The sequence below is a fragment of the Gouania willdenowi genome, chromosome 9 (genome assembly GCF_900634775.1).
Source record: "Gouania willdenowi chromosome 9, fGouWil2.1, whole genome shotgun sequence".
NCBI lineage: Eukaryota > Metazoa > Chordata > Actinopteri > Blenniiformes > Gobiesocidae > Gouania > Gouania willdenowi.
The window spans coordinates 130001-146638 of NC_041052.1; the positions used below are offsets into that span (position 1 = coordinate 130001).

The 16638-nt window shown below is 37.3% G+C and overlaps 2 protein-coding genes across 2 annotated transcripts in view; one reads left to right on the forward strand and one right to left on the reverse strand.

Annotated features, from left to right (window-relative positions):
• Window positions 1-546, reverse strand: part of naa35 (N-alpha-acetyltransferase 35, NatC auxiliary subunit) — an 8872-nt gene extending 8326 nt beyond the window's left edge. Inside the window, 1 exon segment of the mRNA XM_028456436.1 lies at window positions 1-546. This exon segment is cut by the window's left edge and continues 119 nt beyond it. Coding sequence (XP_028312237.1) covers window positions 1-59 — 59 coding nt within the window. The 5' untranslated portion in view covers window positions 60-546.
• Window positions 547-2126: 1580 nt separating this feature from the next.
• agtpbp1 (ATP/GTP binding carboxypeptidase 1) overlaps window positions 2127-16638 on the forward strand; it is a 74487-nt gene continuing 59975 nt past the window's right edge. The window contains 4 exon segments of the mRNA XM_028456435.1: window positions 2127-2213; window positions 3161-3228; window positions 4700-4797; window positions 4800-4829. Coding sequence (XP_028312236.1) covers window positions 3197-3228; window positions 4700-4797; window positions 4800-4829 — 160 coding nt within the window. The 5' untranslated portion in view covers window positions 2127-2213; window positions 3161-3196.

The following is a 16638-nucleotide window of genomic DNA, read 5'->3' on the forward strand; positions in this document are numbered from 1 at the left end:
GCGACCACTACACACACAGACAAACTACAAATACTAAAGAGCATAAAGTAACTTTGCATTGATTCAGGATTTGATTAGATTGCAGTTTTTCATGTGGTGGAACTGAACCTTCATCATCATCATCATCATCATCATCATCATCAATGTAGCTGAAACCAGAAATCACTGCTGCTGATTTTACAAAAATACAAAGTCATGTTCTAGAGATGTATCATCCTGTGTGTACCATGACTCAGGACTTTATGGTGTTTGTAACCATGACTCAGGACTTTATGGTGTTTGTAACCATGACTCAGGACTTTATGGTGTTTGTAACCATGACTCAGGACTTTATGGTGTTTGTAACCATGACTCAGGACTTTATGGTGTGTGTAACCATGAGCTTGTTCAGCTGTGTGAGTTTCCACTGCTGCCTTAAAAGGTCCAAACTGAGCTGCTCACCACACACACACCAACACCATTACACACACCAACACCACACACACACCAACATCACCACACACACCCCAACACCATTACACACACCAACACCACACACACACCAACATCACCACACACACCTCAACACCACACCACACACACACCAACACCATTACACACACCAACATCACCATTACACACACACCAACATCACCACACACACACCAACACCACACACACACACCAACATCACCACACACACACACACACACCACACACACACCAACATCACCACACACACACCAACACCACACACACACCAACATCACCATTACACACACCAACACCACACACACCAACACCACCACACACACACCAACATCACCACACACACACCAACACCACACACACACACACACCACACCACACACACAACATCACCATTACACACACCAACACCACACACACACACCAACACCACACACACCAACATCACCACACACACACACCAACACCACACACACACACACACCAACACCACAACACACACACCAACACAATTACAAACACACACCAACACCACACACACACACACCAACATCACCATTACACACACCAACACCACACACACACCAACATTCAAGGATTCAAGGATTCAAGGTTCTTTATTGTCAAATATGCCCCATGTTAAACATACAGCACAGATGAAATAGCAATCCCCCCCACCCCCAACCCCCAGTGCAAACACCAACATCACCACACACACACCAACACCACACACACCAACATCACCATTACACACACCAACACCACACACACACACACCAACACCACACACACACACACACCAACATCACCATTACACACACCAACACCACACACACACCAACATCACCACACACACACACCAACACCACACACACACACACACCAACACCACACACACACACCAACACCATTACACACACACACACCAACACCACCACACACACACCAACATCACCACACACACACCAACATCACCACACACACACCAACACCACACACACACGCACACAGGTATTTCAACAGAATCAACTCTAATATATCAATGCTCTTTGTTAATGTAAATATCATCATAATATTATGTATTAATATGTATTCTAAAACAGAAACCCGCTCATACATGATGTACTTATAAAGCTTCAAACTGCAGGGATTACGTTATCAGTCAGATTTAAAGAGACGTTTAGAGGAAAAAGAAAAAAGTGATATTACTAGCTAGCATTGTGGAGCTAGCTCAACCGAGCAGCATGCTAACACCGTAAAAAACAATAAAAAGCTCACATGTCAGGAATGTTGTGTAATAATAAAATGTGTTGGTAAATTAAACACAATCACTGATTAAAAAAACGATTTCTTAGAAGTTCCTACCTTAGTGTTTTTGTAATAACCATGTAGCTAATAACTACAATGGCCGTCCGATGGCGCATAGATATGACGTCGAAAATTTGTCGTTAAAGGGAAATGTAGTTCTTAAGGGCTGAAAACACGCTTTAATCTCTTCAAAGCACGTTTGTCCTGAATATTGTTAAGATTAATAGTATAAATATCATACATTTATTTAAAATTTATCATACAACAGACATTAGTTGAGTGTGTGTACTTTGTCCTAAGCTCATGAGCGCAGTGAGAACTACAGTTAGCTGTTAGCCGTCTCATCATCATCATCATCAGGGCGTTTTAGGTAATGTCCACAAACAGCCGCTACTCCGTTATCTGCGCTTCACTATTAACACTCACTGCATCTAAAGGTAAATAAAAACATGTTTTTATTCCGTTAGCTTCGACTCGGTGACATGTTAGCATAGCTGTGTTAGCATAGCTCAGTTAGCCTGTTAGCACAGCGACCATCACAGACCTACAGCAGGTGCAACTCACTAATACATTCACTCACTGTGGCTTATTATGGTCGGGTAGTTGCTTTATATGGACTTTTATCACAGGTTATTGATCTATTGATTTATGTAGTCCGTGTTACAGTGAAGTTAGTGCTCTAAATGTAACTGAGCGGTTTGTTTTACTGTGAGTGACAGATGATGATGATGATAAACGACGCACAATCATTGTTTGAATTATTCAATCCTTTATTCAGGTTTCACTTTATTAATTAAGACATTACATACAAAAAATATTGTTAAAAAAAGTTAGTTAGTGTTAGTGTTAGTGTTATGGGGTTAGTGTTAGTGTTAAGGTGTTAGTGTTAAGGGGTTAGTGTTAGTGTTAGGTGGTTAGTGTTAGGTTGTTAGTGTTAGGTGGTTAGTGTTAGGTGGTTAGTGTTAGTGTTAAGGGGTTAGTGTTAGTGTTAGGTGGTTAGTGTTAGGTTGTTAGTGTTAGGTGGTTAGTGTTAGGTGGTTAGTGTTAGGTGGTTAGTGTTAGGTGGTTAGTGTTAGTGTTAAGGGGTTAGTGTTAGTGTTAGGTTGTTAGTGTTAGTGTTAGTGTTAGGTGGTTAGTGTTAGTGTTAGGTGGTTAGTGTTAAGGGGTTAGTGTTAGTGTTAGTGTTAGGTTGTTAGTGTTAGGTTGTTAGTGTTAGTGTTAGTGTTAGGTGGTTAGTGTTAGTGTTAGGTGGTTAGTGTTAGTGTTAGGGGGTTAGTCTGAATCCTCTGCACAGGAAACACTGCTTTATGCTCTATTTTTAAACATGTTTCTAATATCTTTGCTGGTCCATTAACTTATTAAATTGTGTTTTTATTCCTCACAGACATGAACAACATGATGAAACATTAATGACGTCATAATGAACAAACCCAAAATGTCCACAGAGAAGGGGTGAGTTCTTTATTATTATTATTTTTACATTGGATTGTGTGTATGCGAGTTGTTTACAATATTCATTGTTAGGGCTGAGCGATATGAAATTAGAGTTAGGGTTACATACATTCAATATATACTCTGCACAAGTTTTATATAAGCAGTTTATACGTGCGCGCGTGTGTGCGTCAGTAGCAGTTAAACACACACGATGGCGTTGCTCACCTTTTGATCACCAGAGGGGTATTCCATAAAGGCGGGTTAACAAACTCTGAGTCTATCCATAAACTCTGGGTCAACATACCAGCGATGGGGAAACTCTGGGTATCGGATTCCATTAAAGCTGGTATGAAGTGGGTTAATCAACCCTGAGTTTGTAAACCTTGGGTTACTTACGTGCACGCGCGCGACAAAAAGCCATCATCAATGGATCGAAGATTTAATCGAGCTGCCATGGAAACCAAACGGAAAATAGTGATTTATTCACCGTAATGGGTGAAATAAGTCAGTGTTTGATGAATATGATCCTGTTCTAAAGGTGTGTTCAGTCTTCAGTGATTATAGTGGCTTAAATCACCTGTAATTAGTCACACTTTATGATCACTTCATCACTTTATCTCTTCAGTGACGTGACGAGCGGTGAATAATATGAATAAAATGTGTCTGAGGAGACGTGGCAGCTGCATAGGATGTCTGCATAGAGAGTCCTCCTGTTACACTGGATATAAACACAGTAAATGCTGCTTGATATCGCATCATTTATATTGATTTTTAATGTAATATTATCACCAGATTCATCTCACGTCCTAAAAAATGTCATAAAAAAACACTGAAGTGGGACGCGAACCCGCAACTCGTCACTTACAAGCGCAGCATCACACTTCACTGTGCCATCATAACTTCAAAGACGCATGATCTACAGATTTAACTGTATAATAATATAAAACAATAATTCAGCCTTAAAAGTGTATTAATTTAAATGATCATCTCCTCCTTTATATTATCTACAGGTTTGTATTCAGTGAACTTTACTACAGACGTCAGTAGATGTTTTAATGCAGATCAACCTCTCAGTGTGTTTCACTAAATGATCTACATCTACAATGTTAGAAAGAAAACTGCTGTTTGCACAAAAAAAAAAAAAAAAGACGTAAATCAACACAACATTAGTAATGATGTGAACACGTCTGTGGTGTGTGATGTTACTAATGTGTTTTCAGAGAAAAGTGTTAAGGTTCATTAAAGTGTTCAGGTGGGCGGAGCCAGGTAGAAACACAGGGTTTCTTTGATAAAACCTGCCAGCGAACAGGTTTAGTTCACGGACAATGTTGCCATGGTAACATACTCAAAGAAGAGCATACCTCGCTTTTTGGAATGAGATACTCAGAGTTTCCCTCATTTGAGCCTGAAACATACTCAGAGTTTGAACATAACCCGCTTTATGGAATAAACCTCTGATGTTCATACCTGTATTATCTTGTGTTCCCAGTGTTCCCAGTAACTCCAGGGTCCTAATGCTGCTGGCTCAGCTGGAGAAGATGACTGGAGACGTAATGATTAGAGACGTAGAGACAGTTAGACATGTTACTATGAGATACTCCATCTGATCCAGACCCAGGGTGAGCACGCACACACACACACACACACACACACACACACACACACACACACACACACACACACACACACACACACAACACACACACACACACACACACACACAACACCAGAGCCTCGCTTTTGCGTGTCTGATCAGTGATTTTATTTGCTATCCACACACTCTTGTTATTGTTTTTAGCCAAAAACTGCAGTAAACTTACAGTAAAACACATGGATATTAAGACACTATTGTGATTGTGAGTCAGACAAAGCTGCTGCAATGTGTGTGTTTATTGCAGCAGTGTAGTCAGTCAGCTGTTTAAGCAGTTTCAAACACTCACCAGAGCTCCTACGTCGCTTTCTTCTCCTCCTCATCTCTACTAACTAAGGGTGTGTCACACAGCAGCAGCTGTGATCACTCACTGCTGCTGTGTGATTAATTAAAACTGTGACAGACACAGACTTCTGTCCACGTTGGTCACAGTGATTCAACTATTTCATACTATGTCCAACGTAAAGTCACAGTTTGAATCCGCTACAGAGTGAAACATGCTGTCATATGCAGATGAGGATGGAACACAAACTGTTCCCACACATATTCTAATGAGGCTCAGCTCAGTCACTTTAACCTATTTATATTTAAAACTGTGTATTATGGAAGTTAATAGTTGTGTTTCACTGTAAACATCCCTCTGTATTAAAGCAGGATGCTCTGTGGACACGTTATTTCATCATATCTACATCATATAACTCTGTCACGCTTTACAGTGATGACGATGATGATGATTAAGATTAAAGATTAATCGGGGCTTTTGCCTTTAATTGGCCATGTAATGTTATTACATTAATGGAATTTGTCCTCTGCATTTAACCCATCCCTGAGGAGCAGTTGGCAGCATTTTGCGGCGCCTGAAATTCAATCAATAAATAAAACAGTATCTTTATCTTCAAATTCTTTCTTCTTTCTTTCTTTCTTTCTTTCTTTCTTTCTTTCTTTCTTTCTTTCTTCACGCCATAAAATACAACAGGAATCCAGAATCTTGAATTGAAAATTGCAAAATTGGTATTTTCACTCAAGTTGTATTTTTAGCGTATTTCTCCTATCACGTTTCACTGACAAGTTCAAAATCACTGAAGATCATCTAGAGAAGTGGGAAACCGAAAGAGATCTATAGATTTTTGATAACTTTTACAGTGTTTACAGGGTGGAGCCATGAATTTTTGGCAAAAACCTGACAAAATTTAAAATTTTGTAAAATGATCCCATTTGAACATACAAAGTCAGATTTGCGTCAAATATGAATCAGTTGTTAAACTTTCGGCCCTAAACCAGCTCAAAAAGTCATTGACACGCTTTTTTTTATCGTGTTATTTTTTATCGAGATTGTCTCATTTTGTGTTAATAGGAAATTCTCATCTCATCTCAACTTTAACACTCCTCCTGGAGCTACTATTACTTACTACTATTACTACTATTACTACTACTATACTATTAATACTACGACTGCTACTACAACTATTACTACTACTACTACTACTGCTATTACTGCTGCTATACTATTACTACTACTACTATTACTATTACTACTACTACTACTACTTCCACTACTATTACTGCTACTACTATTACTACTACTGCTATTGCTACTACTGCTATTGCTATTACTACTACTACTATTACTACTACTGCTATTACTACTACTGCTAGTACTACTACTGCTATTACTACTACTGCTAGTACTACTACTACTATTACTACTATTACTATTACTACTACTAACTGCCTATTACTACTACTACTACTACTTCCACTACTATTACTGCTACTACTATTACTCTACTGCTATTACGATACTACTAACTGCTATACTACTACTGCTATTACTATACTTGCTATTACTATAACTACTATTAACTATACTACTACTACGTTATACTACACTATACTACACTCCATACTATTACTGCTACTACTATTATACTACTACCTGCTATTATACTACTGCTATTACTACTACTGCTATTACTACTAACTGCGATTTACTATTACTACTATTACATTACTACTACTACTGCTATTACTACTACTATACTATTACTACAACTACGGTTATTCCACAACCAGTACTACTGGCTACTGTTACTATGACTACTACTATTCCACAAACATTACTACGCTACTTGCTATACTACTCCTATTACTGGCTACTATTACTACTACTATTGCTACTACTATTGCTAAGACTATTACTTACTACACTACTACTATCTACACCATTACTACTGCTACTACTGCTGCTATTACTATAATACTACTACTACGATTACTATAACTATTACTATTACGACTGCTACTATTATCACACTCTGTCTACTGATTACTTCTACGATTACTATTACGATACTATTAAACTATTGCTGCCTACTTACTACTACTACTATATTACCATTACTACTACTACTGCTCCTATTACTGCTGCTTTTTAATATTACGACTACTATTAACTCACTACTACTACTACTGCTACTATTCTTACTACTCTACTATTACTTCTATACTATTACTGCTACTACTACTATTACTGCTGCTACTATTATTACTACTACTACTAACTACTACGACTATTACTGTTACTATTACTACTACTTCTGCTAATATAATACTATTACTATACACTAACTAACTAACTACTATTACTAAGTTACGACTACTATTACTATTATTACTATTTTCTACTACTACTATTATTATTACTACTACTATTACTATCTACTGCGACAACTATTCCTATATTGACCACTACTACTATATTACTATACTATGACTACTACTATTCCACAACCATTACTACTCTACTGCGAACTACTACTATTAGTACTACTATTACTACTGCACTACTACGGCTACTACTGCTCTACTGCTACTACTGCTACTATGCTACTACGACGACGGCTACTATTGCTATTACGACTGCTACTATTATCACTACTACTGCTTCTATTATTACTTCTACTATTACGATTACTATTGCTGCCTACACTACTACGAATACTATTACCATTACGACTACTACCGCTACTACTACTACTATTACTGCTGCTACTATTTTACTACTACTTGCTATACTACTACTACTACTACTATTACTATACTACTACTACTGCTACTACTACTATTATTACCATTACTACTACTATTACTATTACTACTTCTATTACTACTACTACTACTGCTATTACTATTACTACTACTACTATTACTACTACTACTGCTATTACTACTACTACTATTACTACTACTACTGCTATTATTTACTACTAACTACTACTACTACTACTGCTATATTACTATTACGGCTCCTACTACTATACTACTACTGCTATTACTATTACACTACTACTGCTATTACTACTATTACTACTACTACTTCGCTATTACTACTATTACTACGACTACTGCTATTACTACTACTATCGCTTCGTCAGTCTGCCCAGGGCAGCTGTGGCCACAATCGTAGTTTATCACTACTAAGTGTGGAATGAAAGAATAATCCCTTAATTCTGTAAAGCGACTTTGAGTGTCTATGAGAATGCGCTATATAAAATTGATGCATTATTGCTACTACTACTACTACTACTACTACTATTACTACTATTACTACTACTACTACTGCTATTACTACTACTACTACTACTACTACTATTACTACTACTACTACTACTACTACCACTACTATTACTACTACTATTACTACTACTGCTATTCCTACTACTACTACTACTATTACTTCTTCTACTACTATTACTACTACGACTACTACTGCTATTACTATTACTACTACTACTATTACTACTACTGCTATTACTTCCACTACTATTACTACTATTACTACTACTACTGCTATTACTATACACTAACTATTACTATATCTACTACTACTGCTATTATTACTTACTACTACTCCTTTTACTACTGATACTGCTATTGCTACTGCTATTGCTACTGCTATTACTATTACTACGGCTACTACTACTTCCACAACATTACTACTGCTACTGCTACTACTCCTATTACTGCCTATTTTTACTGATACTATTACCACTACTATTACTACTTGTACTATTACTACTACTTTACTACGACTACTACTATTCCACAACCATTACTACTGCTACTACTGCTACTATTACTATAACTATTACTATTACGACTGCTCCTATTATCACTACTGCTGCTACTATTACTACTACTATTACTTTGACTACTATTACTACTACTACTGCTACAACTTCTATTACTATTACTATGACTATTACTGCTACTATTATTACTACTACTACTGCGACTATTACTGATTACCTACTACTATTACGTTCCTACTGTGCCTGCTACTACTCTACTATTATACTACTACTACTTCTGCTACGTTTCTACTACTACTATTACTACAATTACTATACTAGTACTTCTACTCCTACTACTATTACTACTGCTATTACTACTATTATTATTACTACTACTATTACTATTTCTATTATTACTACTGATACTACTACTTCTACTATTACTATTGCTTAGTACTACTGCTACTATTACTATTGCTAGTACTACTGCTACTACTGCTATTACTACTATTACTGTTATTTCGGCTTCTACTACTACTTCTGCTACTATTACTAATGTTAAATGGACATGATTTATATAGAGCTTTATCACCACTGAAACAGTCCCAACGCGCTTTACATATCAGCTCATTCACCCATTCACTCTCACATTCACACACCAGTGGGACAGGACTGACATGCAAGGCACTAGTCGACCACTGGGAGCAACTTAGGGTTCAGTGTCTTGCCCAAGGACACTTCGACACATAGGTACTGGGATCGAACCCCCAACCTCTCGATCAGAAGACGACCCACTACCACCTGAGCCAACGGTCTACCAGTACTATTCTACTATATTACTCCTTCTACTATTATAACCTGTACTACTACTACTACTACTACTGCTATTACTATTACTACTATTACTATTACTACGACTACTATTATGCCACAACTATTACTATTACTACTGCTACTATTACTACTACTACTACCACTACTATTACTACTACTACTACTTTTGCTACTACTACTACTATTACTATCACTGCTACTATTATAAATACAGCTACTATTACCTACTACTACTGGTACTACTACTATTACTATTACTACTACTATTACTACTACTACTACTGCTACTTTTACTATAACTACGACTGATACTGCTACTATTTCTACTACTATTACTGTTACTACTATTACTACTACTACTTCTGCTACTATTACTATACTACTACTACTTCTGCTACTATTACTATACTACTACTACTTCTGCTACTATTACTATACTACTACTATTACTACGATTACTATTATGCCATAACTATTACTGCTACTACTACTACTATTACTATTACTATTACTATTACTACTGTTACTGTTACTGCTACTACTACTATTACTACAACTACTATTACTACTACTACTATTACTACTACTACTACAACTACTACTATTACTACCTCAACTACTACTACTACTATTACTACTACAACTACTATTACTACTGTTACTACTACAATTACTATACTACTATTACTACTGTTACTACTACTACTATTACTACTACTACAATACTATTACTACTGCTCTTTCTGGACACAAATATCACCTCAGATGTTACTATATTACTATTTTGGGAAAGTTTAAAAGCTTTTTTATGAGGTCATATTATATCGTACTGAGCCAATGCTAAAAGGCAGAAAACATCTAATTAAACCAGACAGGGTTAATAACACAGACAATCAACACTCCACAAATCCTTCCCAGATTGTATAAACAGAGGATGGTGTTGCACACTGAATTTAATTTGATTTCGTACAACAGGCTGAACGGATGATTTTTAAGTCAAGAAGGTTATGGTGTGAGCTCTGGGAGAAAGCATCAGAAATTTTAGCTCACCAATTACGGACGTCAGAAGCTACAGTTTATATCTGAAATTAGAAACCGAGGATGGTCAAATTTCCACTAACCCTCAAGAAGTAAACAGAGTTTTCAGTCTTTTTATTCTGAGCTTTGTGTTCGATAACTTTTTCAATAAATTGGTTGTCCCAACCTTAAATCCTACATTTTAAAGATACGTTGGACACATGTATCTCTGTCGAAGACGTTTAAAATGGCAATTAGCTCAATGCAGGGGGGAAGTCATCGGGGGCGGGCCTGATGGCTTGCTCCTATATTGCGCGACATGTTCATAGAATCTCTGAATGCCAAATGCCTGCCAATGATCCATTAGATTGCTCCTCCTATTTGTCCTATATCGTTTGTGAAATATTATCCAAAACTCTGGCTATTTGATTGAATCAGAATCAGAATCAGAATCAACTTTATTGACCAAGAGTGTATTGAATACACACGAGGAATTTGTTTTGGTGACCTGTGCTCTCTCAGATAGTGTAACATTAAATAATAACAATCAACTAGAATAAAGAAAATAAATAAATAAAAAAAAGAAGTATAAACATAAATATAAGAGTAGTTAGACTAATATGTGCAAACTAAATAAAAATAACAAGATAACAATAATAATAGTAATAATAATAATAATAATAATGAAATAAAATAAAAATACAATAATAATAATAATAAGATAATAGTGCAGTAGTGCATTGATTGAGTAGTGCAGGTGAACATTTAAATGAAAATATTATGTACATGAACATTCACAGTGACAGGTTGATCCAGGGTTGTTATGTTTAGTTCCAGGTTATTTCACAGAAACAGAAACAGGTCTGACTCTCTATGACTGTTTAGTGTTGATCACAGTGACAGCCCTGGGGAACAAACTGTTTTTATGGCGTACAGTGATCTGTAGCGTCTCCGGAGGGGAGGAGTTTAAACAGATTGTGTCCAGGGTGGGAGGAGTCTGCAGTGATGTTACCTGCCCGTTTTCCTGACCCTGGACAGGTATAAGTCTTGGATGGAGGGCAGATCAACACCAATGATCTTTTCTACAGTCCTGATTATCCTTTGTAGTCTGTGTCCTGTCTAGTTTGGTTGTAGATCCAAACCAGACAGTGATGGAGGTGCACAGAACAGACTGAATGATGGAGGTGTAGAACCATGGTCAGCAGCTCCTGGGGCAGGTTGAACTTCCTCAGATGATACAGGAAGTACTTCCTCTGCTGTGCCTTTTTCCTGGTTGTGTCTATGAGGAGGTCCACTTCAGGTCCTGTGAGATTGTGGATCCCAGGAACCTGAAGGAGTCCACGGTAGCCACTTTGCTATTCAGAATGGTAAGGGGGGTGAGTGGGGGGGGATTTCTCCTGAAGTCCACTGTCACCCCTCCACAGTCTTGAACGGGGTCAGTTCCAGATGTTTCTGACTGCACCAGAGATCCAGCTGTTCCACCTCCGTCTGAAGGCAGACTCGTCCCCGTCCCTGATGAGACCGATGACGGTGGTGTCGTCTGCAAACTTCAGAAGTTTCACAGAGGGGTCCCCTGAGGTGCAGTTCATTGGTGTTAGAGGGAGAATAGAAGTGGGGAGAGAACACACCCCTGAGGGGCACCAGAGACTTTGACAGAGTGGAGTGGGACTATTTGTTTTATATCTTAATATATTTGGTTTTGGACCTAAATTCATCTCCTAGATTCACGTACTTTACTCCTCTCTATTGGCTTGTGTTCAGACAAATTATTTTTATTCTCCCTATTTTTCACTCCACTGTGGTACTAGACAAGGGTGTCCCTTATCTCCTCTTCTTTTTGCTTTGTCTATTGAACCCCTAGCTGTCAAATTAAGAGCAGAAAATATGATCCAAGGCATCCATAGAGCAGACCAAGAGCACAAGCTATCATTGTATGCAGATGACATACTGTTATATGTGTCTAATCCTCTTGACTCTCTTCCTCATGCTTTTACTATTTTTGACAACTTTGGCAGAATATCAGAATATAAGTTAAATATACACAAAGTGAGTTACTCAAAATTAATTCAGAGGCTTTATTCCATGATCATTTCCACTTTAAAGTTAAATCAGACTATATAACCTACTGGGAGTCAGTGTAACCTGCTCATATAAATTACTTGATGAAAAATACATTGTGCCCTTTCTGATGGAACAAAAAACTAATTTAGAGAGATGGATACATTTTCCATTATCACTGATTGGCAGAGTCAATTCTGTAAAAATGAACATATTACCAAAGTACTTATTCCAGTGTGTTCCACTCTATTACCTCTGGACAAATATATTTTAAAATTCATTTGGAATGGTATATCTGCACATATATACGCAAAAGATTTTATGCAATCCTCTGCTTTATGACTCACTTATTATTTCTTTTTTTCTTTTTAATCATATTTTTTTTTTTCAATTTCCGATAGCCTACAGTACCTATAAGTTTGAAAGTGTCAGCATTTTTGTGCTTTTCCATAGCCCCAAATGAGTGACTAAACATCGCTATGCACCTATTTCCTGGAACGGCAGAGATGCTGCACACTCCTGTATTACGAGGAAGAGGACCACACTCTCTGAGGCACACTGCTGCTCTGCCTTTAGCGGCTAAAGTTTAGCCCCATATCACGTGAACGGATGTTTGCGCATGCGCAGTCAGTTTCCCACGGACCCACTATGAAAAACCGTTGACGCAAAAAGGCAAATCGCTACCCTGCCTTTGGACGTAACCGTTGCTATGTTAATCCAATACGTACGCACCAGTGCATTAGTGAATACAAAACAAGATATCACGTGGCCAGCATCTAGTGGGCGGGGATTACACTACAGGTTGGATGACAGCGAGGGAGAGGATAAATACATTTTCACAACTTTCTTTTGAAGAAAAGCGACAGCTTTTAAAGATGGGAGACCAACACCTGAGCTACCAGACCTTCAGCAAAAGAAAGGTCAGAAAAGTGTGCGGACTTTCCAAAGTGAATGGTACAGACGGAAGGAATGGCTTTGTGGATGCGCCTCACGGAACCGGCTGTTCTGCTTCCCGTGTTTACTGTTTGGCGGGCGTGGCATGACCGACAAGGTCTGGTCTGTTGAAGTTGGTGTTGACCATTCCAGCCACCACAGCATCGGTGGAGAAGGTCATTTTCTGCTCTAAAACGCATCAAAACTTACAGCTGCAACAGATCAGAGCAAGGAAGCCTTTCATCACTGGCTCTCATATCCATTGAGAAAGACAGACTCATAAAGCTGAAGGCCAAGACAGAGGACTTTTACACTGCTGTGATTGACATCTTTGTCCAGAAGACAGACGCATGGACTTCATCTTCAAATAAGTAAGTCTAACGTTTAATATCTCTCTCTCTTCTTGAGAGTGTTACATGAATTTGGGGTGCAGACGTGGTTTTCAGCACGGTTTCAGGTAACTTCTTAGGATTAGAATTCTGGACATCAGTGCTCGTAAGAAGGGGAGTGATTAAAGATATTTACTCTTTACTATTATAATTACAATCTCCTTCTCTCTCCATTATTAAAGCTCATTGGGAAAAAGATTTGGCGATGAATTTACCAGATGATCTTTGGGACTCTGTCAGTGGTTCCCAAAGATCAATAAATGGAAAAACTAAAGATAACTATTAATAACTGCACATGTTACAAAGTAATCAGAAATATGATCTGGTATTGGACAGAAGTGTGAAAAGTCATGAAAACTCAATCTTAGCGAGTTTCATTCTTTCATTGTATAAAAATATCACAATTTAACACTTTCATCTTGAAATATTTGTTTCCAATGAATAAGATTGTTTGAGGCATTGGAGATTAAATATTAAACTTTGTTGAATAATGCTGATATTAAATATGAAATGATTGAGCTCATAGCTGCAGTTATTCTGGGATCTCTTCCTGTTGCCATGTGTGTATTAATGTTCCTTCTCCGGTTGTTCTCACTGCGTTTAAAAAGCACTGATGGCGTCATTTGCACTAGTTTGTGTATTAGTAACTGAGAGTGATATCCAAGGTATTATATATATATTATCACCTCTTTATTTACATTCTGGAACACACACACACACACACATTTGTTCATTCATTTACTTAAACTACCGTCAGGGAATAGAAGTTGATCAACATTTTGATGTTTCCATTTGTTGTGGGATCATTAGCATAGTTTACTTCCAATAATCAATAAACACATCACATTCAAATTTGATCTGTAGCTCTATTATATTAAATATATTATATACACTACTGATCTACAAGTTTTAGAACACCACATTTTTCTACTTTTTACAGCAAATGATTGAGTTATTGTGTTATTGCACATTGAAATGAAACATAGAATAAATAAGTAATTATAGTGTAAAAATAAATGATTGTAATCCATGACCAATACTTTTCAGCTGGTGCTCATGAGGGTCTGGTAGCACAGTGTGTCCCACTGCTGTAATGCAGACACAGGGTTAGAATGAGTAGCACCAGCTTTAATATTGATCCAACCATCGCTGCAGAACAGATTTAAATTATTAACACGCTTCATGTTCTCTGAAAAAGGACTATTTGTATCATTCTGAAATGTACCTTTATTGAACCTGTTCCTGTTCAGTTCTTACCTTTGGACCATTTCAAACTTTTCATTGGACTTGAATTACAATAAATAACTGCAAAAATTAGGTGTAATAAAACTTTTAACCAGTAGTGTATGTGCCCTAAATAAATAACTAAATGGCTCCTCTATCATATTTTATATATATAGATATATGTGTGATAAATAAATGGCTCTATGTTGGTAAAGTTCAAACTTCCTGTGTTCCTCTCCTTCAAAGTAAAGTCCTCTCTAATCCCCAGTGAGTGATGTTCTCCTTCTGTTCCTTATTAATCTCACTAAGCTGTTCCTCTCATAGGCCACGCCCCTTCTCTAAATGTGAGGGACACATGGGGGTCTGAGTGACCCTGTTCACAGTAACTATACACCACCGTGTGTGTGGTGTGTGTGTGTGTGTGTACTCTAGTAACATCAACGTCTCATTAATTAAAGCATTTTTATTCTTTTACTTTACAGTGTTCCTCCATCTTTATAATGTATTATAAATATATATAATATACAGTGGTGAGGTTTACATTAGACCCTATGGGGGGCGTGGCTTAGCAGCAGTCTGGTAACATGAGGGGGCGGACTAATCACTGTTTATAATTCTGTGTTATAGTGACACACACACACACACACACTCAAGTGGTTTGATGGAAACATCAGAAAGTGGTGATGAGTTTAAATCTGAATCAAACTGAGATGGAATATCGCTACGGCAGCAGATACTTTAATCCTGACTTCTCTGTGGAACCACCAGGTCAGATCTAATCTAATCTAATCTAATGCTGCTCTGATTTGACTTCAATTTTAATATATATTTAATTTCTTTGTGGTTCTGTTAAAATGTTTCATTCTTTTATCATTAACTCAAAAAAAATCAGTATTTAACAAAGTTTTACAAATATTAAACAAAGTTTGAATTAAAAGTATAAATATTCATGAATACATTTCAAACATTGAGTGAATAATAAATAATAAAAGTAAAAGCTTTGATGTCAGTGATAAATGTAGTGATGAGTGGAATGTGTTTTACTTTGAATAGCATCAGTAATCCATCACTACTTTAGTTACACTCAGCAGCTCAGGCTGAGCATAGAGCTGTGACACATAGAGCTGACCTTTACAGCATAGAGTGGTTTCATATAGAGCTGTTTCACATAGAGCTGTGACACATAGAGCTGACCTTTACAGCATAGAGCTGTTTCATATAGAGCTGGTACACATAGAGCTGTTTCACA